This window comes from Sarcophilus harrisii, chromosome 4, assembly GCF_902635505.1.
Source record: "Sarcophilus harrisii chromosome 4, mSarHar1.11, whole genome shotgun sequence".
Classification (NCBI taxonomy): domain Eukaryota; kingdom Metazoa; phylum Chordata; class Mammalia; order Dasyuromorphia; family Dasyuridae; genus Sarcophilus; species Sarcophilus harrisii.
The window spans coordinates 323779129-323807006 of NC_045429.1; the positions used below are offsets into that span (position 1 = coordinate 323779129).

General features: G+C 41.1%; 1 protein-coding gene across 10 annotated transcripts in view; it reads right to left on the reverse strand.

Moving 5' to 3' along the window:
* Positions 1 to 686: 686 nt before the first annotated feature.
* TANC2 (tetratricopeptide repeat, ankyrin repeat and coiled-coil containing 2) overlaps positions 687 to 27878 on the reverse strand; it is a 535383-nt gene continuing 508191 nt past the window's right edge. For 7 of the 10 annotated variants that reach the window (XM_031965901.1, XM_031965907.1, XM_031965906.1 and 4 more), the window contains 9 exons: positions 27214 to 27347; positions 24737 to 24860; positions 19543 to 19718; positions 17810 to 17942; positions 17286 to 17315; positions 16380 to 16471; positions 13410 to 13556; positions 9517 to 9617; positions 687 to 8454 (listed from right to left, as the gene is read on the reverse strand). In XM_031965901.1, coding sequence (XP_031821761.1) covers positions 6504 to 8454; positions 9517 to 9617; positions 13410 to 13556; positions 16380 to 16471; positions 17286 to 17315; positions 17810 to 17942; positions 19543 to 19718; positions 24737 to 24860; positions 27214 to 27347 — 2888 coding nt within the window. In that variant the 3' untranslated portion in view covers positions 687 to 6503. The remainder of the gene's footprint in view (positions 8455 to 9516; positions 9618 to 13409; positions 13557 to 16379; positions 16472 to 17285; positions 17316 to 17809; positions 17943 to 19542; positions 19719 to 24736; positions 24861 to 27213; positions 27348 to 27878) is intronic. The other 3 variants (XM_031965902.1, XM_031965904.1, XM_031965903.1) reach the window with 3 other exon arrangements.

Genomic DNA, 27878 nt, shown 5'->3' on the forward strand with positions numbered 1-27878 from the left:
CCTGGGACTGATTGGTGTCAGTTCCAAGCAATTTTAGCAATTCCTTTAACAGCTTTATATGCAAAATTATCTCAGCTCTCCACAGTCACACCCTGTGGTGCCAAAGAATCTAGAGCTGGATTTTTTCAAGCTAAAAATAAATGTAATTTGCCCTGGTAACTATATATCTGTATCTATGTATATATTTGTTCAATTTAGCCATCAGTTTGATGGCCTAATAATCATCTCCAAATCTATGGGTAGTGATGATCTCTTGATCTTATTTTATACAGGAGGAAACCAAGACCCAAAGAAAGCCACCCAAACTGGCACAGCTAAGGCCATTTTTATTTTGTTAGGGGAGAAGAAATAATCTGAATTACTTAGGACTGTAGTTCTTTGACCCTAGCTAGTCTTGGGGAAGGTCTACCTAGCCTTCAATACCTCAAGCAGCCAACTTGGTAAAGAGTACGTTCTTATGCACCGGAATGACAAAGCCCACCTACATCCAGCCTTGGCTTCTACAAGCCAAGAAACAAGTTTTGCCTTTTCTTGTGCTTTGGTGGGAGGCTTTCTTAATCTTGTAGACAGCAAAGAGTAATCTGCTGTGATCTCTGGTTCCACTGCTCACAGCTGAGAAGTAGCTCTGGCCAGGGTATCCAGAGGAGCACCCCCGATTGTCAGGGGAAAGCACCAGGCCAGCCACGTTTTTTCCAAGTGTTAACCATTTATAAATAAGTACATTTGCTTTCATACATACAATTCATTGTACAGATGACAACCTGTATACATGGGGCAGGGAAATGCATTCGTTTGAACTTTTCACATCTATCTCACACAGCTCACATGTACAGACAATAAAACTGCTCAAGCAAGTACAGCAAAGGAAAACATCATCTTTCCTTATACACAGGGCCAGGAGGGGAGGGCGGGTGAGGGGATTGGAGGCCTCTGGTGGGCATGGGGTGTTCCCGCTGCACGAGTTCACAACTGTGTGGTGTTCAATATATCAGTATAGAGAACGAACATGCATTGGATAATATACTGTACAGAGAAAGTCCTTTACATCAGAATTATAGAAAAGCTAAAGGGAAACTAAGTGCATTAAAGCTCTTTCCAGCAAGTATCTTGAAAGGACAGCAAAGAGGAAGAAGAATCAAAACTGTTAGTACAAATTATTTTTTAAATGTATAGACTGTACATATTTGTACTAATTAAAATCGTCTTGGATTTGAAGGAGACAGAACAGAGACAGAGATGCTATGCTAGCATGGAAAGGAGGCTGACCTCCAGAATGACACCAGCCCTGAGCCTGGCAAGGAACTGGTCTCACTCATAGGAGAATTAGCCAAAGGAAGAGAAACAGGAAGTGTTATGGGATTTCCAAAATAATCCCTGAATGGAGTGTGGAGCTAGAGTCAGTGTGAGTTGGTACACAATAAGACAGTTAAACTCCAGTAATGAGTTATCCATATGAAACCCTCTGCCTGGCCCTGGGAGGAAGGTATGAATGAGAGAAGGGAGGGTCGATTCCCCCCCCCCCCCAATCAAGATTTTTTGGGCCAGTGATAATTATTAGAAGCAAAAAAGCCACCTAGCAGCAGCTGTAGAAAGAAACTAGGCACCTGGTCCATTTCCCTTCCACTGACTCAAAACTTCCGAGAAGTGAAATGATGACCTGTGGCTGGATGTGCTCAGCTCACCTTGGTCCATTTAAATGTCAGACATGTAGAAGAAATGAGATGGTTATGTATGGGTGAGGAAACATGAAAGTAACACTTGATTTTTGGTGTCCAATTATTCATTCATTTGGTATTGACTTTCCTAGCTCTGACTGTTGGTCAGTCCACCCAGCTTGTGTCCTGGCAGGAAGTAGCCAAAAGCATCTCAGGGTGGTTCAGCTGCTTTGAGGAGCTGGACACCGAAATGAAGGTTACCAACACTTCAGCCCTTAGTGGTTTATGTTACAAAACAAGTCAATGAAAAACTCAGTGATTATTCAAGTAGCTCCGCACAGAGGCTCCACCATCCCCATTTGTGCTTTGTCCAAACCCACTGCCAGTCTCCTTTCCTTGGGAGCGTCCAGAGCTGAATTCAAGGCATTGCATGGTGAAGGTCTCCATGACATGTCTTCCTAGGTAGCTCTTAACCCCTAAGCCCTTATTTAAACATCGTCGTTCTCGGTAGATGAACCATCTGGAACTCTCGGAAGAGGAGAGAAGCTGAGTAACAGGTGAGAAAGGCCCTTAGTGCTGACCACAGCAGGCTGGTGCACTCTCTCTCCAGGAAGCTTCTTGAGGACAGGGCTGGGAAGCTCCAAGAGTGTAGGAAGTCAGGGAACGGAACTGGCAAACTGGGTAGGGGCAGCTGGGCACTTGGGACTTCAGCAGAAAACTGGCCACAGGTATGAAGTGCATTCTGCACAAGGTCCAATGGGGCAGTTGGTTTCAACAAAGGCATTTTTTTTTTTTTTTACAGTAGAAAAATAACAGCTAACCTTTGAACTAAAAACCATCCATATGTGATAGCCGGTAAAAGGAAGGCTGGAGACTGATCTAGGGAGAAGCCACCAGCTGCAATTAAAGTTTTCCATTGATCTGTTAGAACAAAGGAACTCTGCTCACTAAGGGATCTCCCCAGGGTTGCTTGACCCCCTTTCCCAGTTCCAGGCTTCTCTTCCACAGAAGACTCCAGTTTTCAAAGCATGCTACTCCAAGGTTAGCATAGCTAAGGAGTAGGTTTTTCTTCTCCCCCTTCCCCAATACCCTGCTCCTTCCTATCCTGGACTCCTCCTCTCTGGAGCTAGCCGGCCCCACCTCTGTCCTGATGGGAGTCCAGGGGTCTCTATCTATAGTCTCTGGGATCTGCTCAGTCTGTTCCTTAGAGTAGCTCTCTTTAAAGGGGCGTAGTTCCTTTACTGCCAGAGAAGGCTCTGGTGCAGAGCCAGCGTGACACCTAGTGGTTAAATACAGGAAAATGCAAATGACACCCATAATCACTGGGGTTCATAGATTGTGAGGAAAAATATCTTTCAATCAGTCAACAAATATTGATTAAGTGCCTACTCTTCTAGGCACTGCGCTAGGGTATTAAATTCGATACTGGTTACTTTGCTCTAGTGGATAAATCTCTGAAATAGAAAAATATGAAAAATTTAAGAGGGAATTCACAAACTTCTATCTGGTCTGTGAACTGAGCCGGCCTTCCCCAAGCTGTTTGTAAAGCATGAGGGAAAGTATCTAGAAATTTGGTCTAATTCAATTAACAAACTTTGGAGATTTGGACAGCGACTTAGGGGGTACCACATGTGGTCTAAGGAGTGGAGTTTTCCTGAGCCATCTGTTGGAAATTAAACACATCTAAAAAGAGGAACAAGGAGGGTTTGTGCTCTATTAACATGGTTCTACAATAATAGCGCACTTCTGCAACCCAGACAAGATACAACAACAGCAAATACAAAATGGTCTCCATTTTGTCCATGCCAAATTTTCATGATACACAGATTTTTTTTTTTTTACTTTGTAAATAAATACTAATTTTCAATTGCTAATGTGTGCCTTACTGATCCAGTAAATAAAGTAACCATGTCTCAGGAGTCCCTAAGAAAATTGCTGGAAAAACACTTTAAAATCACTGCAAATATTTTGTATTTAAAAATTACTTAATCTTTTGATGTTTATATACAACAGTTATTTCTTGTGCTATAAATGTTATGATCCATTGCTTGATTTCTTTCCTCTTTTTCTTTGTTTTTTCTTGAAAAATACACTAAAAGACAGGAGTGGTTCTGCTATTTTCTAATGAAGACACTACTCACGCTTAAATATCCAATATTTATCATAATAACAAATTCAAACAGTAAAGTGCACCCATTTACAGACATAATGTGATGGTACCCATTAGTGCAAGAATCCTGGGCAAAGAGAACATATTTTTGGTGAGAAACCTACAAGCTGCAGTTAAGTCACCACTTCCTCTCTTTCTGGGTGGCATGAATGTGGGAGCTGGTAGGCTAGGCTTGAAGCAGGGGTGAGTGGGTATGTGGGACTTTGCAGTTTCATTTTAAAATTATATTTGAAAATAACTTTCCTAACCTGAAGTAGGGTAATGATTGATTTCCAAAGTGCTGCTGGGGGGCCATGTCTTAAATACAGTACTGGGATTATTGAATGGCAGTGAAGTAGCAAAGCAGGACACGGGCAGTCTGTTTACAAGAGAACATGAATTTCTCTTTCCAAGAAGAAGGTCCAATAGTTTATTATTTTTTTTCCGGCTCATAGACAACCAGTGCCCAGTGGGAGTGCTCATTCTTTCTTGGATGGAAAAAAAGATAGGGGTCAGGATGGGCAACTTTTAAATTTTCCAACCAAGGAAGCACAAAAAGCATAGAGGGCAATGGGTGTCTTGTTTCTGATGGAAAACTGGAAGAGGAAGGGTCTTGGGATAGAAATGGTATTAGCGGAGTGTCTGAAATATTACAAAACTCCCCAGCACATCTGTCTAGGCAGGTGTCTTTGTGCAACACAGACAGGACTCGTCATGCCCCTGATGAGGCAGGGGACAATACTAAGAAACTGAGATCTTTTCTAAAGAACAGAAGCTTCTTCTCATTAAGAGAAAATGGATAGAAACCCTTGTTTCACCAACAAAGAAGGGGCTGGGTGGGAAGCGTGCAACAGAATTGATCCCTAAGCAAAACAAAACAAAAACTCTAGCCCTCCCTGTGGCTCAAGCCAAATGAGAAAATTCTAAATTGCAACTTTTAAATTAAAAAGGAAAAAAAAAACTAGAAACAGATGCCTGCCCTCATCCAGTTAAGTGGACGTTTTCACAAATATCTGAGATAGAGAACTGGATCCTCTGGAGCACAGGCTCCCTCAGTTTGTTTTCTAAACAGCCAAACTGACATCATCCTGGCCTGTTTTGTATCTTTTTGGTTCGGCAAAAGCTAAGATAATTGGGAAATGTCACCAAATCAAGCCTCTGCGCTTCCCTTTAATCTTTTCCCAAAGGAACAATCCTGCCTACTGCCAACAGGTCCGGTCACACCTGGAATCTGGTATAGGGAATAGTTCATCCTAGAGCCCTTTACCCATGAAAACAAGGCTGACTTTTAACAGTGTCGGTCCAATTCACTTTTATTTATCTCTTAAGTCTTTGGTTTCTAACATGCTACAATTGTTGGTGCCCTTGCCATCCGTCCATCCATTGTCCACAGTGACTCAAAAAGCAGATTAACAAGTATCCACAAAGAAGGAAAAATGTACAGAGGATGGCTGGAGTCAGAAACCCTACTATTGTTTGTACATGTGCCCACTCGTCCAGGACTGGTAAACAGGCCTGAGAGCTTACATTCTCTATCCTCTTCACCCTGAATCAATGTTGGGTACACCTGTCTTTCAAACCAAAACAACCACATATTTCTAAAAAAGGAAAACAAACAAAAGCCCATTTCTGAAAGAAGATGAGATTCTGGGAATCAAACCAGGCAACAAATGCTCAAAACAGCTTTAGGAGACAGAGGAGTGAGGATCACTCTGGGAAACAGTCGTAAAATGTGAACCTCTGCCTCTCTCCTTAAGAAACGGTCCTCTTGCTAGAACTTATAGACTTTTAGAAGAGGATTCAGCTACAGATAAAGTGGTAAGCTAAATTTGCTGAGGGAAATAATGCTGCATGATGGTAGGACCTAGAAAAAATTTCCTCAAGATGATGTTTTCTACAAATCCTCCTCTTATCAGCTCATTTTTATTCATACCTAAAGAAATCTTCAAGCCTTATCCAATTTCCTTGACTGACTGAAATAGTTAAAGAGTTGCCTAATCTTTAAAGAAACAAACAAATGAACTTGGAAAATCAATCTGGTAGCATTTCAAACGCTATAGCCTCTTGGGGTTTATAACCAAATTTTTAGCTGATTTTACTGCTTTCTCTGTCCCCACCCCAAATAGGAACACTAGAGGTAATCAAAGTGACATTCTAAATTTCATTACTAAAGAAAGCTTGTTATTAAGATCCACCAGGACAGAAAAGTAGCTCTTCCTTGGGGAAGAAGATGATCAGAGCAAGGATGCACAGACTGGCTGTTTGGAGAACACTGGATAAGAATATAAAGGCAAAAAGGGCAGCACTTTCTTTTGAGAAATCCTCGAGGAAAATTAACAAGGAAAAAAAAAAGGAGAGACAGTTACACGACAACATGAGGTGATCTGAAATCGATTGTCTATTTGAAAAAGCTGAGCAGTGTGTCTGATCTCCCTGGGCTAAACCACACTGTATGAAAACCTCCTAGTTGGCAGCTGAAGAGAGAGGGCACACAGCTGGGGTACGGACAAGAGAAACTACAATCCTGGCTTGTTGGAGGCCAGCTTCCCAATTGGCTGCATGCAAATGATTTTCAGCATGTGTCTCTGAACACCACACAGAAATTACATGAGAAATTAAGTCAGAGAACTACCCCAAATGTGGAAACCAAGCCTGGAAATGTGTGCTGAAAACATGGATCTCACTCCAACAAATGTCTTTTAAACATTAGACTCCACAAATGGTCTCTTTGGTTTGATTGGGGATGTCTGCCCTTGTCGAGAGTCCCTGGACAACTGCCTGTACAGGTTGTCCTGATACGCCTGAGCAACAGGCAGTGTCCTGGCCACCTTCACGTCAGGATATGAGGCAGCTTGGCTGACTCTCTCCAAGAGGTCTCCGCGGGACCCATTAGCCAGCATCCCATGGGGGCTATAATAGTCATCCTCCAGCAAATGGCCATTCTGTGCATTGTTGGTTTTGTTATAAAAGGCAATGTTGCTGATTGAAGACGGTGGACTGAAGGACTCAGGCTGAGGCAGGTTGCCCGGAGACGTGGGGCTGATGACAGTATCCACTGATGAAACCGCCCAGGTCCGATTCTGCTGGTGGAGGTGGGGGTACTGTTGAGTCCGGGCTGTTTTATCTATGATCCCCATGAAGGGTGTGGTCCTGGACCGAGCTGGCTCACTGGGGTAGCCCCCCTGAGTGGGAGACACAGGAGACAGCTCATCGCATGACCTGTCATATGCCGGCTTCAGTGGGATCTCCATTTGCTGAATTGAGGAGGATGGGCGGAAGGTGGGAGTCAGGTTGGAGGTGGATGATATGCTATTGCTGGAAGGAGAGAATCGAAGGCCTACGCTTTGAGAGTGCAGCAGAGGCCGAGGAGTTGGTGGGTGGGATTTGATTTCATTAGGGTTGACCGTCATGGGTCTTCTGATTAAGTGCGACACGTCGGGGGAGCCAAGCTGGCTGGAAGAGCGCTCCAGGTCCAGTTTGGAGTGACAAACTGGGTAGTAGGAGGCTGACTGACTGCGCCCGATCTGAGGGGTCTGGCTGTACCTCACGCCCCCGCGGTAGGCTGACGAAGGTCTCTGGGGAAGATCTTCTTTGGTCAGCCCTCCGTGTTGGCAGATGGCTCCCGCGCTAAGGCTGGCCTGGACGTGTTGCACAGGCCTCCCGTCACCTACAATCCCCCCAATGGACCCTTGGTACACCAACCGACTCTGACTGACCCCCATTTCTCCCTGTGAAGACTGGTATTTACTAGCCATCGAATGAGCTACTTGGCCATAAGTGCCCGTGGGGATGACCGTGCTGGAGTGAACTGCTGAGCTAGGCTGGTTGCTTCTCACAATCTGGGCCTTGGCAGGCTGCAGTCTGAGCCCTTGCTGGGGAACGGCCACAGGAAGCTGGGGCATCTGGTATGGCCTCTGAGACATTTTGGACAAAGGAGACTTTGGTCTGCCAGGAAGCTGACTGACATTAGTTTCTTGCTGGTATCGTACAGGAGATCCAGACTGGGAGCGATAGACACTCATACTTTCAGCAGGAGGGCTGGCCCGGTACTGAGGGCCTCTTCGGAGAGGTGAGGGTGGAGGACTTGGATATTCTTTCCCCTGACCTCCCACAGGAGGGGGGCTGAAGCGGTAAGCTCCCCCCTGATGAGCTGGGGAAGTGTGTGGGGGACTAGGCCTGTAATGAGAGTTCTGGTGGGTTGGAGAGAGAGCAGGAGATGTGGACTGGTAACTTTGCCTAGTGGGAGAACCTACGGAACTATTGGACCGGAAATCAAAAACCTGATGTGAGCCAAGTGGTGATCCAGAGATGTATGCTGATTCCCGATGGGCAGGAGAGGAGGGCGGACTCTGGATGATGGGGAGCCCCTGAGTGGGCCGAGCTTCAGTCTGTAAGCCAATGGAAACGTTTTCAACATCCTGCTCTAGATACTCTTCTTCAAAGATGTCCTGTACAGAGTAGAGATCTTCTTGCTGGGGGTCAGGCTCAGCTTCTACGGGCAACTGTTGCTGCTGCTGCTGCTGTTGTTGCTGCTGCTGCATCTGCCTACACTCTTCCTCTACTCTCATCAGGAGCCGCTGGATCTCACGGTTGTTTGGACACAGCTTGATGGCCTCATTCAGGTCTTCCAATGCTGCTGAAAACTGCCTGCTTGACAAAGTGACAAACAGAGGAACTGGAGTTATTCTGGATCACGAGGTCATATCAAGTACTCAGAACATATGCCAGAGGCCCGTGGGCTCTCCCTCGGGGGTTACACCGTAAACCTTCTGGCCTTGGTCTAGTTTGATTTTCAAGGTGGAAACTGGCTGAGAATAAATCCCAGAATCGATGGCCTCCAGATTTCTGGAGGGTGATAAAGAAATGTTTTCACCATTTCACACCCAGCAAGGTCCTACAGAAGATTTTCTTGGTGTAGGATATACACCAAGCACAGGACCCTTCTAGGGAAGTGTGGAGAGAGAAAAGGGATGGAACAATCACTGACAATTTAATCCTGTTAAATAGCTTAGAAGCTAGTATATTTAAAGATCATGCTAATCCATTTTGGGTCAAATTTTCTGCTGAGAGCCAAGGTAGAAAAACCTACTCTTTCTGTTTCAGAAAGCACTTTGCACTTTGTTATGGCAAAGTTGGGGTGAATCACACACAGGGTCCAGAGCTAGCTGGGCTATGAAGAGCAGACAATGTGTAAAAAAAAAAGGAAATCAGCCCCCAAAGCAATGTTTCTATCTTCTCTGTAAAGAATGCAAGAAAAAGGGACTATCAGTCAATTGTGAAAGAAAATTGGCATTCTAGTTTCCTGGCAAGAATGGGAATCTAAGACAATTGGCATAGGTATTATCCCTTATCTAACATGAAGATTTGGCTGTCAGAGCCAAATCTCTCTTGGGGGCCCTTGAATCTCTAGTTCTTTATCCTTGCGGTGGTCTGAAAAGAGATGGGAGTGATTTAGATCAGAAGATGCTGGGACAATGACAAGTAGCCAGAGGCAAGGGATCCCTGGCGTAGAATTCTTATGCTCTCCCTGAATCCCATCTATCTAGGAACCCAATTACAGCAGCTGTGAATATCAAGTGGCATTTTCCTTGGTTTCTCTTGTCCCACTCCTAGGACCAAGGTCATCCCACTTCAGACTGTGTGTGTTGAGGGGGAGAGGAGAAGGGAAGGACCTTAATGTCTCTCTTGATCTCTTTCCCATTCCATTCTCACCTGCTGCTCCGTTTTGCCCTTGCTCTTGCATAGTAAGCTTCGTAAGATTTCGGTTTCAGCTCCAGAGCTTTAGTAGCAAATTCCTCTGCCATTCCAAAATCCTATTATCACAACAGATGTGAAGTAGATAAGTCACTCCAGAGATGTGGACAAAGTCTGGGATTTAACAAAATATGCATTTTGGGGGATGTTTGTGGATATAATTATTGGGGTTCGTGGCATGATCTAAGACAGAAAATATTTTCAGGAGAACCAATTGTTTTATATGCTTTGTTTTCTTTCACTTAGAGACTATTGTCTGGGAAGTAAAAAGCCATGTACTAAAAATTTACTTTTCCTACCTCTTCTGTCCAGCTTCCCTCTAGAAGTCAGAAAAAGCTGATAAATATATGTGTATGTATGTATGTATGTGTGTGTATATAGGTTTATGTATGTATATGTCTCTCAAAGAGATGCTCCAATATGGAATCCTATGGACCCACTGCTGCTCTCTGTTTATTCTCTCATCCAGCTGTGTTCCCCCCACTGTTTCCTGCTGACATATGTATATATCTCTACTACATCAAGCTTCCTCTCATCAAGGATTTTATTCAAGTCAGAATTCCTGTTTGCCTTCTTCTCCAAGAAGGAACACAGAACAATTTCTAAGTCAGCCAGTTAGGTGGGCATCAGGATAGGTACACCATATCTTAGGGAGAAAAGGATCTCAGAGCTATATCTATATATAAATGTATAGATATAGATATAGATAGATATGATCTTAGGAGTCATTTAGTCCATCTGCTCCATCTGAAAGATAAGGAAACAGCCCCAGAGAAGTGTTCTTTTACTTTACCAGCAGTCAGGATACAAGCTCAGGATTTTTGACTCCAAACTAAATAATCTTTTTTGTCTATCCATGTACACGTGCATGTGTACATGTGTATATACATACGTGTGCTTAAATATAGATGCACTTATGAATATGAACACACACATGTTTAAGTGTCATGCCCCGCCTTCCCCCCCCCCCCCCCCCCCCCCCCCCCCCCACTGCGCTTCTCTGCTGTATTTATTTTAATACTTGCTGGCTTTCTTAGGTGATGGTTTTCGACTTTCCCTAAGAAAGCAGTTGAAAATCATCACCTAAGAAAGTCAGCAAGAACACATCTAAATGTATGAAGAAAGGTGAATTTTAGCTCCCTAGAGCTACTGTTGGCCTTCCCCTATTTCTCTTGAGGATCCTTTAAAATAAATACAGCAGTGAAGCAGGTGGAGGCCATCACTGGATTTCATGTTGCTACTTAATTCCTCAGAAGTTGAGAGTGAAAGTAGGAGTTCTTTTCTAGAACAGCCCAGTTCTCAGTATCTAGCTGGAAAAGTTTCTAAGTCAGTCAACAATTATTTAATAAAAATGCCTATTATGTGCCTATTTTTCCCACTGTGCTAAGTGGCAAAAATAGGAAGCTAAAAAGATAGTCTCTGCTCTCAACTAGCTTACAGTTGCTAAGGGAAAGACTATGTAAACAAAAAGGATATCTACAGGGCAAATTGAAGATAATCTTGAAGGGAAGACACTAAGATTAAGGAGGTCTGAGAAGGGTGAATGAGTGAGATTTTAGCTGAGACTTGAAGGAAAGAGATGAGGAAGGATATAGATAGTGAAAATGACTGGAGCTTTGTGTGAGAAATAGTAAGGAGGTCAGTATCATTGGATCACAGGGCACATAAGGGCATAAGAAAACTGGAATTGGAAGAAGCCAGATTATGGAGGGCTTTAAAAGCCAAACAGAGTTTATGTTTGATCTGGAGGGAATAGGGAGCCACTGAAATTTATTGAGAAGTTCTATGGTCAGACATGATTTAGGAAGATCAATTTGACAGGTAGTTGGAGAATGGACTATATTAAAGAGAGACTTGGAGCAGATAGACCAACTGACAGACTATTGCAACAGTCCAGGAATGAAGGAATGATGATCTATAATAGGATGATGGCAGTGTTAGAAGAATGAAGGGGGAAGTATAGAAGAGAAATGAAAGGATGTGGCAACTTACTGGATATGGAAAGATGAGAGAATGCAGAATCAAACATTTCATTTATGTTGTGAACCCAGGAAATGAGGAGGACAGATGATAATGAGGAAGTTGGGAAGGAATGATATGGGGGAAAAGATAAATGATTCAGTCTTGAACACGCTGAAATTAAGATGTTTATGGATAACCAGATTCAAGATATCCAACAGGGAATTGAAGATGGGAGATTAGAAGTCAGCAGAAAGATTAAAACTGAACAAACAGATCTGAGAACCATGAACACAGAGGAGATAGCTGAATCCACTGAAGCTGAGGAGATTACTAAGTAAAATAGTATATATAGAGAAGATGGCTCTGGATAAAGTGTTGGGGGACATTCACATTTAGTGACTAAAGATCTAGCAAAGGAGAGAGAAGAGAAACAATCAGAGAGGTAGAAGGAGAATCAGGAGAGAGCTATGTGGCAAAAACTTAGAAGAGAACATTAGGGAGAAGAGGATAATCAATAGTGTCAAAGGACTGCAAAAAAGTCATTAGAATCAGCATTAAAGAACTCATTGGTAACTTTGGGGAAAGCAGTTTCAGTTGAATGATGAAGCCAAAAGTCAGACTGCAAAAAATTTAGAAGAGAGTGAGAGGAAAGGCAGTAAAAGTACAATTGTAGATGGCCTTCTCAAAGGAATGCAGACACAAAAAAGAGAAGATTCAGGATGAGAGCCATCAGTGGTAGATGATCAAGTGAGGGGTTTTTGAGGATGAGAGGGACACTGGCAGGGAAGCAGCTGGTGAATAAAGAGAGAAACTGAAGATTTATTAGAGAGTGGTGATAATTCAGGGGGCAGTGTGCTAGAGAAGGAATAAAAACACGAGCATAATTTGCCTCGGCAAGGAAAAGGGTCACCTCTTCTTGTGAGATAGGATTGAAAAGAAAAGTTGCAAAAGACATTTGAGTGACATGAGTTAAGGAAGATGGTAAAAGAGGGAGCTCTCAGTGAATGATCTCAATTTTTTCAGAGAAATATGAGGCAAGATTCTCAGCTGAGATGAATGGGGGGGTGATGGAAAGAAGAGGGAGGTATAAGAGATTTGAGGAGAGTTGAAAAGATCTAGAAAAGCTGCAGTGTGAGTGGTATGGTGAGTCAATGAGGGAGGTATAAAATGAATGTCTTGTAGTAATGGGGGCCCAGTTGGAATTATATAACATAAATTGTAATAGATTCAGACTGGGCTTGTGTTTTTTTTATGTTTTGTTTTATGATTTCTTTCTTTTCTTCCTTCCCTTCCTCCCTCCCTTCCTTTTCTTTTTTTCTAGCAGCATTTGGGCAGGGACAAAACAGCAGATGGAGGGAATAACCCAAGGCTAAAGCTTGGCAGGGGAAGATCTTTGACTGCATGAGGGGACAAGTGATTTGAGAAAAGATAAAGAAGGAACAAGAATGTAGCCAGTGTAGGGATTTTGTTTGGGACAGAACTGAGAGGTGGTGGGGTTGGAGATCTCAAAGAGAACACTGAGCTTATAAGGCAGTTGGAATGACAACAGATTGTGATCAGATGAAGGCATTTTAGATATGGCATATAAGTGTAATACATTTGTGGGTTAGCTGATGGCAATCTATTTCAGTTTATTGGAGATTTAATAGGAATTTCAGTGATTACTGCTCTCTCATTTCCCAAAGAACAAACCCAGTAACATGAAAAATTATAAAACTGCAAAGTATAGTGATGACTCTTTCCCTGTTTAACCTCTAGACTGTTTTCAAACTCTTGCCTGGCTAGTGCTTCGTGGAGAGCCAGGTACTAAATGGGAAAGGGCAGGGACCCAATAAGAGCTGCAGATTTTAAGGTACAAGAAAAGAGATAGGAGAACTCATGGCACTTACGTTCATTTTCCTGCGACATCTGGAGAGGTTGAGGAGGAGAGAGACTTTTAGTTCTCGGAAGGTTTTCAGGTCTTCACCAAACCCTTCCCTGGGAAATTTCTTCAGGGCATACTGGTAGCGCTGGGCAGCTTCTTTCACTTTACCTTTCTATGATGAGCACACAATGGTGAAGAATATTTGTTAGTTTGCTGAACAGCTGTGGCATCTGTGTCCCCACTCTCCTTTTCATCAAAGCAGTTATGCTGGCCAGTTAATCACTAACTTCTCTTCTGCCTATCATTTCTCACCCCTGTCCTGAGGAAAGAACAGGGCTAACCTGTTCAGCTTTGATTTTGTGAACATCAAGACTCAACCTGTCAGGGAACGCACCAGACTAGGAAAACAAAGCTGACACAATGATTATGAGTTAGAAAAAAGTAAAATTCAGAAGGTATACTTCCCTAATATGTTGCTGTCATGGAACTGTCCTGAATCTTGTGATTAAAACATGTTTGGAGGCAATCCACATCCCTTTCTATAAGGATAGCAACAACTCAGGGGGAAAATGTGCTCGTCAACTTTCTTGCTCTATAAGGAGAGTCTTCATCTTACAAAAGTGCCTGTTCTTCTTGAGGGAAAGTGCTCTTGCTTTGGGGGCATAATTCACACTACGTTGAGGGGACCACATAAATGCTAGAGATGTTAACTCTGCTTATTCTGTACACTTCTCAGCCCTCTCAAGAAGTGCCCATTGTTCATCCTCTTGGAAAAGTACGTGATTCTTTCCCATGCTAGGGTAGGGTTGACTTCCTGTTAAGATTTCTACAACTGATTTTTTTGGGAAAATATTCCTGCCTGAAGTCTTGCTTTGTTAGTGTATAGCAGGAAATGATTTTCCTTTCTCACAAAGGATGGGAAAACCAGAAGTAGTACAGCTGCTGCTATTCCAATTCTTAAGAGATGGAAGAAAATAAGCTTCAGTTCCCTCTCCCTATTTAAAAGGAAAGGAGTAGTAGAAAGTTAGGAAGCCAGACAAATTGCTAGTGTTGGGGGATTTATAAATCAGTCACTCCAGAAGTGGATTATGGGAAAATCAGCATTGTAGTACACAACTTGGTGTGGGTGGATTATGCTGCCTTGTTTAGGAGCAAGGTTTAGTGGAGTCTAAAGCTGGCTTAATGATGCAGCCATAAGGAAGCTTGGAATATCCCCCAGGTTTGTATCCTAGAAATTAGGAAGCAAAGAGAATGAGGAATATCTGCAGTGAAGTCCTTTTTTTCCTTTGAGCTGGCCTTTCCAGTACATGCCTCTAGCTTCTATCCAGGATTATAGGGATAGGGACGGGAGCCATGATTTCGTTGGTTCTGAAAACTCTCACACAAAAAGAGTCCTCTTACTAGTGCTGGTCCCTTTTCTGCAGCTCAGTATAATCTGAGAGGGTGCCTTGCCCAGAGTCATATAGCCACTTTGTCTCAGAGATAGGTATCAAATCCAGGCCTTCCTTGTCCTGATGATAACTCTCTATCTACTACATCAAGCTGCCTCTCATCGAGGATTCTATTCAAGTCAGAATTCCTCTTCGCCTTCCTCTCCAAGGAGGAACACAGAACAATTCTAAGTCAGTTAGACTTAGGCATCAGGACAGCTATACCATATCTTAGGGAGGAAAGGACCTCAGAGCTATGCGATTACAATCAGAATGTAAAGAAACAAAAGTCTAGAAGGTTGACATTCTTGTCCAAATCTACACAAATAAGGGCTTTGGTGCTGAAACTTTAGAGACCCAGGACCCTCATGACTCTTGCTTTTAGGCTGCCTGGGAAACTAAGGGCTTCTTTCAGATTCTGATGTAAGCCCAGCAAGATGAATTCTGACACATAATATTCTTAGAAAACTTACCAATAAATTGCAAGATCCTAGAAAGGGGATAACAAGGCTAGAACAGGGGATAACAAGGCTAGAACATGGAACCATAGGCTAGAACTTTGAGCAGAAAGGTGGAAGAAGAATGTATTACTCTTTTTTTTCTTATTTAAAGAATGACTTTTAAGACAAAGTTTGTACTTAGAAATGTTGGGAAGCTTTTGTTTTTTTCTTAATGGGGCCTGGAATTTTATGGTGTAGGAAATGCTTAGTGAAGAAACAAGAAGATCAATAACTATTCTGCAACTTATGTTCTGAGAGAATTTCCTGGGGCTCTAAGGCTGAGTTAACTTTTCTGAGGTCACAGAGTCAGTATGCAAGAGATGCAAGACTTGAACCAGGTATATGAAGCCAGCTCTTTATCCACTACACTACACAGCCGCCATTAGGAAGTTATTGTCTTTGTTCCCCTATGAGATCAATGACTTCCTGCCAAAGCTAAGAGTTAATTTTATTTCCCCACAGAATAAGAATGGCTTTGAGGCAAAATTATTTTTGATTTAACTGATTTTTTCCCCTTTCCCATTTAACAAGCTTAATAATATCTAGGCTCCCAGATTAGGTTCTATATTACATGAGTCATAGAATTTGAAAGTTAGAAAAGATCTCAAGAGAGCAAAGAACATAAATCTGGAACTGGGACTCTAGAGATAATTTGGCCCAATCTTCTCTTTTTTTAGGTAAGAAATCTGAAACCCAGGGAAGTCTCCTAATCCAATCTGAGAAGAAATCCAATCTGCAATGGTCTTATAACCTCTGCTTTGAGCAGAATGTGAACTGGATATAGTCAGCTGCTTGACTTCTGCTTATTGTGTGGGCTGGTAGTGACCAGTACAAGGAACTAGTAAGAAGAAGGATCTTCACGTTAGGGATGCATAGAACCAGAAACTTCTAAGTTCTAATTCTAGCATAATCTTAGGGAGTCACATTTTCCATCCCCTTTTTTTCTAGTATATCTCCCTCCATGAATAAAGGTTAGTTTAGTGGACTGGTGTATTCTATATGTAGAGTTGCTTCAGAGCAACCAGCGGCTATTTTGATATCATGCTGTCCACTACCTCTTCATACCTTATAAAACATGTCCCCTTCCTCCATCAGCTTGCTCAACAGGATGATCATGATGTCTGGTTTGGAGGTGGCCATCGCCCAAGTGGCTGGACCTGTAGTGTACAGGATGCATGATGGGTAAAAAACTCATACAATGCAAGGGTGGTAGGAAGCTAGGTAAAAAAAATATCCTGGGGGAATTTCTGCTGAGAGAACAACTTGGTGTGCGAGCATAACGCTCCAAAATTCATTTCTCACTTTTTAGGTTTGAAGTTACTCCAAGGCAACAAGCAGGGTCTGATTTATATTCACCTTAAAATGTGAACTAGTACCACAGGAGGGCAGCAGAGCCTGTGGAAATCATTTGGTTTTTTAAAAAAAATTAAAGTAAAAAAATTTAAATCAATCAGAAGAGATGGTTTACAACAGATATCATGGCAAGATTTCAAAAAAAATTTAGTGGTATTGTATTTTGGAAACTGGGATTTAAAAGCCCCAGGTTTTAGGCCTCTTGATTGTGAAGAGAAGCACTTTGTAGAGAGGATACCAGTGAAGACGCAAAACCTCTTTAAATGTACAAGGACCATAGAGGGCTCCCTGAATTTGAGAAGTCCACTTGGAACCAGGCTCATGGCACCAGTGCCAAACAGTCTAGAACAGAACTGACTTCACCCAAAAGAGGGGGAAGGAAAGGTTAAGCTGATTAGTTCACAGGCTGCCTGAAAGAACCCACCCATTTTCCCCAGGGTTAGTTGTCAAAAGTTCAAGTTATTCTCTACAACAGTCATTAACATAAATCTTCTTTTAAGGTGAAGTAAATTAAAAGATTAGAAGTGTGGGGAACTCATGCAAGCTAAATCAAAGAGGAGAAGGCAAAGCTGACCAAGCCATCAGACTGGGCCTGATGCTGACAGCGGTGAGATATACCTCGTGGGCGACTCGGTAACGTCTGACAACCTTCAAAGAAAGGAGAAAACAAAAAGTTGTAGGAGAGGAAAAAAAATGGATGAAGGTGAAAAAAAGAAGGAAAAAGCAGCAGTGAGAGGCAGGCAGCAAGAAAGCTGGCAGACCAGCCAACCCCTTCTCTAGGCCCATGGGATGGGGGAGCAGCTGAGGGCAGCAGTAGCGCAGGGACCAGAAAGTCTAAAGCACATACAGAGCAAGGGAAGCAGGCTCACTGGGAGAGCTGTGAGATGGGGCTGGTACAGAGGCATCAGGGTCACAGTCCTAACAGACTGCTGGCCGCTGCTGGCCACAGGGTGTTACAGACAGGAGCTTGGATGTTGCTCTCTCTGTGCCAGGCATCCTGCTGGTTACTTGGGCAAGGGTGATGCAGAACCAGGGACGGTGGGCAGCACACCCACACTCCTACCACACGTTTGGGGCCTTAAGACTGCAGGACCAGTCCTGCCCAGGGTGCAGGTGGCCAGTACCTTCTCCCTGTCCCCTACCTATCTTGGCTCCTTTCTTCAGAAGGGTGACTACGACAGAAGTGTTCCGGCATCCCACTGCCCTGTCCAAGGGACGCATCCCACTGTAGTCAACATGCTCAATCATAGCTCCATGGTCCACCAGGAATTGTACCTAGGACATCAAATAAATAAAGTCATTAATCTGGGCCTGGTGGGACAGCACAGAGCTGTCAAAGATTTAAGCATTTCTGTCTCCAGCATCTGGTTTTAGCTAAGCGCGAGATCAACCAACCAATTAATCAACAAACATTTATGGAGATGACCAGTTGGGGAGTTTCTGCATTTGGAAAATAGGACCACCCGCAAGAGGAGGAGCGCTAGTCCTGGCCTAGCTGGATAGAAGATAGATTCAGAGAGCAAGGTAAAAAAATAAGAATGCCTTTTCAGTAGTTCTACAATTGTTTTATTATAACTTTTCCCCATAAGACCAGTCATTTCTCTTTACTCTGCAAAAATGCAGCTAAATTTTGCTTTCAGTTTAATGAGGTTTAAACCTTAACTTCTTGGGAAAATATGTTATGCTATCATAGATTTAGAGCTAGAAGGGCTATCAAAACCAACCAACCTTGTCTCCCTGCCATTTTACTGATGGGGAAATTGAGGCACAGAGAGACATCTTCCTGATTCTTAAGTCCAGCAGTTTATCTATTAGGCCATCAGTAATTATATTAAATTACTGAATCTTTTTTTTTTTTTTTTTAGGTCTGACAATGAAGGCATCTGAACATTTTATGTTTAGCATTTCTTCTGTATATAGAAAATAAATTCTTGATCTACACTCACTTTATACTGTATCTTTTGACTATTTGTTTTTCTTTATTCCCCTTGGCTTTGATTCCCCTTCCCCAACTCCATTCCCCATGCTTTCCAGCTCCATTTTTACATGTTTTCTTTCCTTCTTTGAGGATAAGGTTTGTAGTTTTTTGCTTATATTCACATTCCCAGTGCTTAACACAGTATTTTTTTGTTTGTTTGTTATTGTTATTTTCCCCTCTTCCTTATTCCCCCCTCTTTTTAAAGTACTTAAATAAGTGCTTTAATCTATCTTTGTATTTATTATCTATCTAGTGAGATTGAAAGATAATTTGAGCCAGGTTATGAAAGTTGAATTAGAGGATTTTATTTATATTTTATTTTAGAGAAAAGAAGGAGCAGAGAGCTACTGGAATTTTCTCAATAAGAGAATAACATGGTGAAATCTGTGCTTTAAAAAATCACTTTGATGGCTGTGTGGAGGACAGATTGAAGAGAGGGGAATCTTGAGAGAAGGAAAGCAGCTTTACAACAGACTAGGTAAAAGGTGAGTAGGGCCTGCTGTAACAGCACAGTTGTGGCTATATGAACAGAGAAAGGGGGTCAGATATCAGACATACTAAGGAGGTAGAAATGACAGGATTTGGCAACTGAATAGATATTTGGGGTGAAGGAGAGAGAGGAGTCAACGGTAACCCAAGGTGTTTTTTTCAGGTTGTAACAATTTCCTCTGCCGTCAATGATTTTGGAATGTTTTTTTTGCACCTCAAGAGGTAGTCAAATACAAAAACAGGAAATTGTTTTATATAAATAGACCCCCCAAGTAGTTCTGTCTTCTCAAAGAGCTGATGAAAATCACACTTATCTTTAACCATCTGCTTTGATTTGTATTACACTGCTAGTCCCTTGTGGTCCATGTTCACAAAGCCAATTTATCTTATTTCTTTAAGGTTACTCACCACTTCAGCATCCCCATAGAAAGCTGCTAGATCCAGTGGTGTGCGACCATTCTTGTCAGCATGATCTGTGGCAGCCCCATTCTCTACAAGTGAGCGTACCACTGGGAGGTGGCCCTTCAAGCAAGCCCAGCTGAGGGCTGTCAATCCCTCTTTGTCCATCAGGGCAATGGAGGCTCCTAGAAGAATCAGTATAAGTTTAGGGGTCGAATAAAATGAGAAATCACAATAGGAAGGAAAGCTGACATGTTGGCTAGGATGACATAGTTGTCAACCAGTTAGGGAGTTTCCTACTCTTGGCTACAATACGTACTAGCTGTGTGATCACCGGCAAGTCACTTTCCTTTTATGAGACTTGGTTTCTTCATCTGCAAAATGTAGATAATAATATTTATGCTACTTACCTCATAGCGTGTGGAGGGCTGGAACTCTGGAAAAGTACACCAAAATGTAATGTTTGGGCTAGCTTTCTGGAGGAGTGTAGGAGGCAGGAGAGCCACCAGGAATGTGGTCAAAGATAGAATGTGTCTCATTACCAATCCTCTCAGTTCTTATTTACCTTATAGCACATTGAGCATGTGTGAACTACAGAACCATTACATCACCATACTAAGTACTAAGTATATGTGAACTAGAGAACCCTTATCTCATCAATTCTACTGAGTTAACACCCTGCTCTAAATATCTTTGCTTCAAGTATACTTTTCCACAGTGCTGGTCTTCTACATCAGTGTTTTTGTGAAGAACATGTTTTAGAAATCCAGTGCTTAGCTCAGTGCCTGGTACATAGGGAAGGGCTTAATAAATGTTTGCTTGCCCTCTCATCTGAATCTTAAAATGCTATATGAATTAAAAATATATTTATTAATGACTTACTATGTGTAATACATTCTGCTAGACACTAAGATATAAACAAAATGTAACAGTCTCTGCACTTAAGGACTATATGCTTTGCTAGGAAGGCATACATGAATAAGTATAGTACTGGGAAAAATGAGGAGGAAGTTTGGGGTAGTAGTGATGATGATGGGAACAATCCGGAAAGAATTCATGGAGCAAGTGGCAGCTGACCTGAGCCCTAGAGAAAGACAAAAATTTGGGAAAGTGTAGATAAAGCATTCCAAGCACAGGGGTGATTTGTGTGATTACTTGGAAGCCCCGGTTGAAGTACAGTTTGGCTGAAACACAGGATTTATAAATGTGATTTATGAAAGAAGCCTAGAAAGGTAGTTAGTTCATGGTAGCATTAAACCTAGAAATCTGATATCCCTCAGAGGATAATGCATCCCTGGCTACTCTTTCTAATACTGCATACATGTAATCTCATTCTTTGTAACACATTGATCAGAAGGAAGATGAAGGATTTTTTTAACTCTAAAGTAAAATTTCCAAACCCTCCCTCTGATGTCATTATTCAACTGCCTCTTCTTCAAAGTTCACTCTCATTTTTAACATGCTGGCTTCTCACTTCATCAATTTCTTCAACTCTCATGACTTTCTCCTTCACTCCAGATCAGTCATGCAAAAGCTAATGCCCTTGATCTCTCCCCCTCATCCAGATGTGTAATGAGTCTTTTACTGAGAACTCCATTCTAACTTCTGCTCTTCATCCTTCCTATAACTTATAGTCATTCTGTCCTTTAAACCTTCATTGTTCTCCAAAACCATCACTTCTGCTTCCTTCTCAATATCCTCCATTCCTAATTCTGAACTTTGGTTAATCAGCTCAACTATATAGTATACTCAACAATTAAATTCCTTATCCTTTAATTCTATTTCCACTTGTGCCTTGCCAACCCAACATCATGTTTTATTCACTCTTATTCCTATGTTGTTAACAGTATGGGAGGAAGTAATATAACCATACTTATTGGATTGGATTGCATATCATAAACTGCTTATGGAAGAAAGTTATTTAAGCCTTTTGCAATTTGGTCCCACTTTTCCCTTCTACTTTCATCTCTTCCTACTCTCTTACAAGAATGCTTTGTTGAAATCAGACTATCCACTTAGTCCTCCTCTTCCCCCTCCAAATACCATATGTGCTTTCTCCTTTTTGTTCTTATTTTGTCCCCAGTCTGAAATGCCATAGCCTTTTCTGCTATCTAAATTCTACATGTCCTTAGAGGTCTAGATTAATTTCAACTTCCTCTTTAACATATTCCCTTCTCTGAAATTCTATAGCACATTGCCTACTACTTATTTGGCACTTAATATACCTGCCCTATTATATTATTTATATTATTATTAATCTTTTATGTTGCCTTCCTCACATTACTATGTAAGATCTTGAAGACAGAGACTTTTTTTTCCTTGCTATTACCAGTCTTTAGCACAGTGCTCGGCACATGGCAAATGCTCAATATTTGTTGATTGATTGTTGATTATAGACTTATAGGTTCAGAGGGACTTTAGAGGTCATCTAGACCAATCAACTCCTTTCTTTTTGTTGGTGGGGAGTTTTTATATCTTTCCTCTTTCATTCTCAGGGCCTTGCTCATTATAGGTGCTTGATTTATGCTTATAGTTGATGATAGTGATAGTCTCCTAGGGTATGAAGGGATAGAACTGAACCGACCACATACAGGGTGGGCTCTGGAGGGCCCAGTAGCACCGTGGTACTTGATGACTATTAAGAAGGAAGTAAATCTGCTCAAGCACTCAAGTCCAAGTTTTGAAGGATGCTGGAAAACTCACTTTGTCTAGGAAGCCTTGTTCCATTACCCAATACTATTTAAATTGCTCCTTTAGTCTATATTTGTTTCTCTACTGAATTTACCTTCTTTTGTTTTATGACAGACCATCTGGAACATCTTTATGTGCTGATTTCAATAATTCTGTCTTACTAGAGTACAAGCTCTTTCATGTTAAGACTTAATCTTCTACTTCTAAATAGTAATTTAATAGTGGTTTATTGAATTCATTCATTCAACAAACATTAATGTTTGCAGATGCATTCAGTGTTAACACAGGTTAAAGTTGGGGGACAGTGAACAGGGTACTGAGCAGATTTAATCTTCTTGAGCTCAAATCTGGACTCAGACATTTATTAGCTGTTTGATCCTGGGCAAGTCACTTAATTCTGCCTCTTTCTCATCTGTAAAATGAGCAAGAAAGATATGGCAAACTATTCCAGTATCTCTTGCCAAGAAAATCCCAAACAAGGTCAAGAAAATTTGGATATGAATGAAAGAACCGAAAGCCAAAACTAAGTTACAGATCAACTTGCTGAGTTTGAGATGCTTCTCAGTCTTCCTCCATTCAAAATCTCAGCTATAAGAGGATCTGAGATCTCATTTGAACTGCTAGGCTGAGGCTTCTTTAGCAATGACCTTGCCTGACTGCTTCATCATTCTTTCTGTAATGAGAGATAACCACAGTTTTCTGCCTCTCATGGGGGAATGGAAGAAATCAGACCTTTGATATTAAGAACTGCTATTTATGTATTGAGTTGTTAACATTTTTCATATTGCTAAGTGTAATCTGTACATGGAGTAATGATTCTAATGGATAATTTTGATTGCAGAACTAATTCTAAGGAGGCCACCCAGGTGCAGCACTTAGAGATTCTTAGGATAAGGCCTGGTTCTCCCAAAATGAAAGAAAGGGCTAAACCAAGTGAACAGGAAGGCTTCAGATTCCCAAAGTCCAGAAAAAGCAGAGTCCTATAAATCCAAAAAAAAGGCTTAGCGATAAACTGACTTTTCAAAAACAAGGGATATGGGGAATATAGATAACACAAGGGAAAAGAATGAGAAAATCATCCTATAATATTTTCATGATAGAAACCACTGATTGCTATGGAGAAATTAAATAGTGTTGGGACTAGCACATTTCCAGTGGTGAAGAAGAAAGAGCATTTGGATTCCATTTTTAAATGAGTCTCTACTGGCATGTGAGAAGCAACATCTAGCTATATAAAGGTGCAAATTGTTGTTATTATATGAACTCAGTTCCTCAACCAGTCATCTGGTGGCAGTGAGAATCAATGGAGGAAACCAGATCTTTCTCTGGCAACTAGTGCTAGGGAGTCGAAGTGCTATGTGTCTGTGGGAATGGCCCACAGATCCTGGCACAGCTGTGTCACTCTAAAGACAATAAAAGGCGAAACCTTCCTGGAGGATCTTGACAGGGGACATTTAGTCCCTGACTTTGGAAGAATTGAGAGTTGGGGAATGACTCCTGATAGTTCCATGGGAAAACTGCTCTTAGACACTACTGCCTGGGTATTATTTTGCAAAAGTATGCCTACATAATTTTATAAAATGAACTCTAGTACAAGCAGTCAATTCAATCCCACTAGCTCTAAAATAAATGACACTTCTTGATGCTGATGTTATGGATTGCTCTGGGTTGGGCATGAAGTGATATCTGTCATCTTTCTGCCATTTCTGTTAGAAATCAGGACCCAAATTACCTTTATTCTCCTAGAGACAGCTAGAAGTTGCCACAGTGCAGATGGCATTGAGCCTGGAGTTACGAAAAACTGAGTTTGAATCTTGCCTTAGACACTTATCAGCTGTGTGACTCTGAGTAAGTCATTTGACCTTTCTCTGACTCAATTTTCTTAACTGTTAAATGGGAATGATAGCAGCACCTACATCCTGGGGTTTCTGGGAGGATAAAATGAGATAATATTTGAAAAGTGCTACATAAATTGTAAATGTTATTCTTAGTGGGAGGTGATTAAGGTCAGCAGCATAGAAGGAACTCAAAGGGTCTGAAATGCTTTATGACTATAGTGTGAGAACAACTTTCTCTAACATCTTTCCTAGAACAAAAAATTTGTGGAGGTTGTGAAATGCAAAAGGACTTTCTCTGTATTTGTATTCTGACTTCTGCTTAAACAGAATAAAAACCTGTTGTCACTATTTGCTCAATTTTGCATCTTTGGTAAACAAGACAATGCTGACTGTCAGCAGTTAAGTTGGCAAATTTCATATGCGATGATAAAATTAGAGAAAATAAAATGTCAAGCAATAATGAAAATCTACAGCTGATAATGAGACAAGGACACTGGAGGTATCATAAGGTACTTGGAATTTTCCTTTAAGTTTCCAACGATTGGATTAATCACACCTTTCTTTGCTTCCTCTTAGAATGTACAGGAATAAATGATAAATTAGGTGGACAATTAGTATATTTGCATGGCTCTGACAGCCTAGGTCTGGGTTCCCAATGTAAAAGAAGAACTTACCTTGTGCCAGTAAAAAATCTACTGTCCCTAAGTGGCCTTCTGAAGCTGCCATCATTAAGGGGGTACGACCTTGCTTGTCTGCCATATTAACATCAGCTCCATGGGTGAGTAAGAGGTCAACAATCTGTAAATACAGAGAAACAGGGATTAACAGTACAGAAGCAAAGCTGCTGTGAAGACACATGGATTCTTTCACATATATCAAGTCAATTCCCCAAACTCTGCTGGTAGAACTGACCATCTGTTACCTACCTTCAATGTACACAAAGTTCTCAGTAAAATTTAATTTAAACTCTTAGTTTCCAGTGATCTACAAACAAGGGATTTGAAAAGAAAGACTCATTGATAGAGCACTGGCCCTGAAGTCAGGAAGACTTGAGTTCAAATCTGATCTCAGATACTTAACACTTCCCCGCTGTGTGACCCTGAGCAAGTCACTTAACCCTAATTGCCTCAAAAAAAAAAAAAAAGAAAAAAAAAACTCAGGTTAAAAAAAAATTTGGTTCCCTTGTCACAAAATGAAAGGAAATTAAGAAAATAACCACCAAAAAGTGAAGGTAACTAACTATATATAATCTTGTAACACAAAGGTTTTAAAATTGTGGGGCATATTCCTCCCTGAGGGGCTGTGAAATCCTATTAGAGAAGATTGTGAAACATAGGCCAAAATTACTGAAAAATTTTGAGTACAACTCCACATAAATATATTACTTTTCTCACAAGTAAAACAAAGTACAAATCAGAACCAATAAAAGTGGGATGAAAAACCATTAATTTGTTCTAACTGGTGGGTAATGGCAGAAAGGGAGCCCACATTGGACTGCAGGCAGAGGGCTCTCCTGTTCTAGTCCCTTTTCCTCCTGTCCTCGAGGGACTCCCAGCCCCTGCTCTGCTCTGCTGAGCAGACTCAGCCAAAGGAGACTCTCTGATACTCAGGTCCAAATCACTCAAGCATCCCTCTTGTGTTGGGTTTCTGTGCACAGTCTCAGTTTTTCTATTCCCACCTGCAGGTAAAGGGAGGTTTCCAGAATAGTTGGAGGCACTTCTACTCCATGCCTTTTCCTCATTCTAGATTTCAAGTGTCTCTTAGCATAGAAGTTAAAAATTAGAGGGGCTGCCAACCACTACTCCATTTTCCTTATTTTTCCTTTTGGAAGGCAGTATCATGCAATGTAGACGGTATTAGCTCTGGAGTCAGAAGACTGACTTTGCTTCCTACTCTTAGGTGATCTCAGACAAATCACTATCTTTGGGCATTAGTTTTCTCAACTGTACAAGTAGAAAATAAATTTTGATTCTTGAATCCTGTGACAGTAAGTGCAGCACAGTAGTTTACATTTTTTAATACATTCTGTTTATTGTACATCTGATTTGTTAGAAAATTGTAATAAAATCTTAATTTTATCCAAATAAAATGAGTCAAAATTATTTTATGAAATGTGGTTGGTAGAATATTTTCTTTCTTTCTTTCCCTCCCTCCCTCCCTCCCTCCCTCCCTTCCTTCCTTCCTTCCTTCCTTCCTTCCTTCCTTCCTTCCTTCCTTCCTTCCTTTTTTGTAAAAAGAAAAGAGGTGAGTGTGCTACATAAAGTTAGGGAATCATTGCTATAATGTAGCATTCAATTCCAACAGAAATCCACATGAATTGTAACTACATACAGGGTGAATACTTTTGAGAACAATTCTTTGTGTTATGGTTACTATATCAAATTTTAAAAGTTGCAAATCTGCAATGAGTCATTATCACTGAAACCCAATTTAAAAAACACCAAACATTTTTGTACTCTTATCTTTAATATAGTTCAACTTTGAGGTCTTCTTGTTCTTTTAGATATTTCCAGAGGTTGTTATCAGTATCATTCCCTCCCTTCCTTTCTTTCTTCTCCTCCCTCCCCCAATATAGAGTAAACTAGCATTTCATCCAGAATCCAAAAAATGTATTGTTAGAAGAGACAAGTAAGTAGTTACTTATATACCCCATTAGTTAGGGATGTAGAAATGTAACTTCTAAAGTGTATTATAAGGTAGGTATAGTTTTATCCCAATATTCTCTATCTTTTATATACACACAGTAATGACAAGTAATCATAATGACAATCCTAAAGTACTTTTAAATATTCATATAAAGATCAAATTAGATTCCATGTAGTTTGATGTTAAGTATATTATAATTTTTAAAAAAACTACAATCTATATGTGACATATATAGTTGGTTAGCCAGAATAACTAGTTAACCAATTATTCTAGATGAATGAAAGTTCATTAAACTCCCTTCTAGACTGAGAAAGGCATTGTTTGTAGTCTATTGATTCCATATATATATATACACCAAAACTTTATGTGTGTGTGTATGTGTGTGTGTGTGTGTGTATATGTATGTATATATATATATATATATAATATTTATGTACACACATATATACAAACAAAGTTTTGGTTGGGATTGCCTTGGATTAATATAGTAATATATCTTACTTACCTGCCAATGACCTTGTCGAACAGTGCTGAATAAGGGTACTGCCCCTCGCCGATTTGGTTGGGCTACTGCTGCCCCTTGTTCTAGAAGTAGGCGACATACCTCTAGCTTCCCTCTTCCAGCTGCAGCCGTCAGGGCTATGAAGAAAAAATATATAGTCTGAAGACTGTCTATTTTCATCCTTCCATGTCTCACCTTTCTCTATCGCAGCTGATATGATGTGTGAAGAATGCAAGTGCTATTTAACTGAGATCAATGTCTTCTGTAAGAAATTAGGGCTTAATGCAGTCACATTGCCATTTGCCTTTCATCTGCCTCCTTTCCCCTCCACAAAAAATAACAACCCTCACCAGAGATCATCCATTCCCTTTTTCTCCATCCAATTAAATCCACTTGGTTCTGGCACTTCTCCCTGGAGCTGAGCTATCTCAATTAGTTGATGAAAACTCATCTAACTCACTCTATCTAAGAAGACCCTAGACCATGCTTCATTTCCTGTATAGCCCACTACCAGGAAACCAAAGTCTGCCCAGCTTGGCATTTTGTCATTTTCTCTGCTACTTGGAGTGTGTCTCTTCATTCTCTTGTTTTTGGAATATTAATCAAATTAATATTATCATTACTCTTGAGAAATATGAGAAAATTTACTGACTGTGGCTCCACTCACA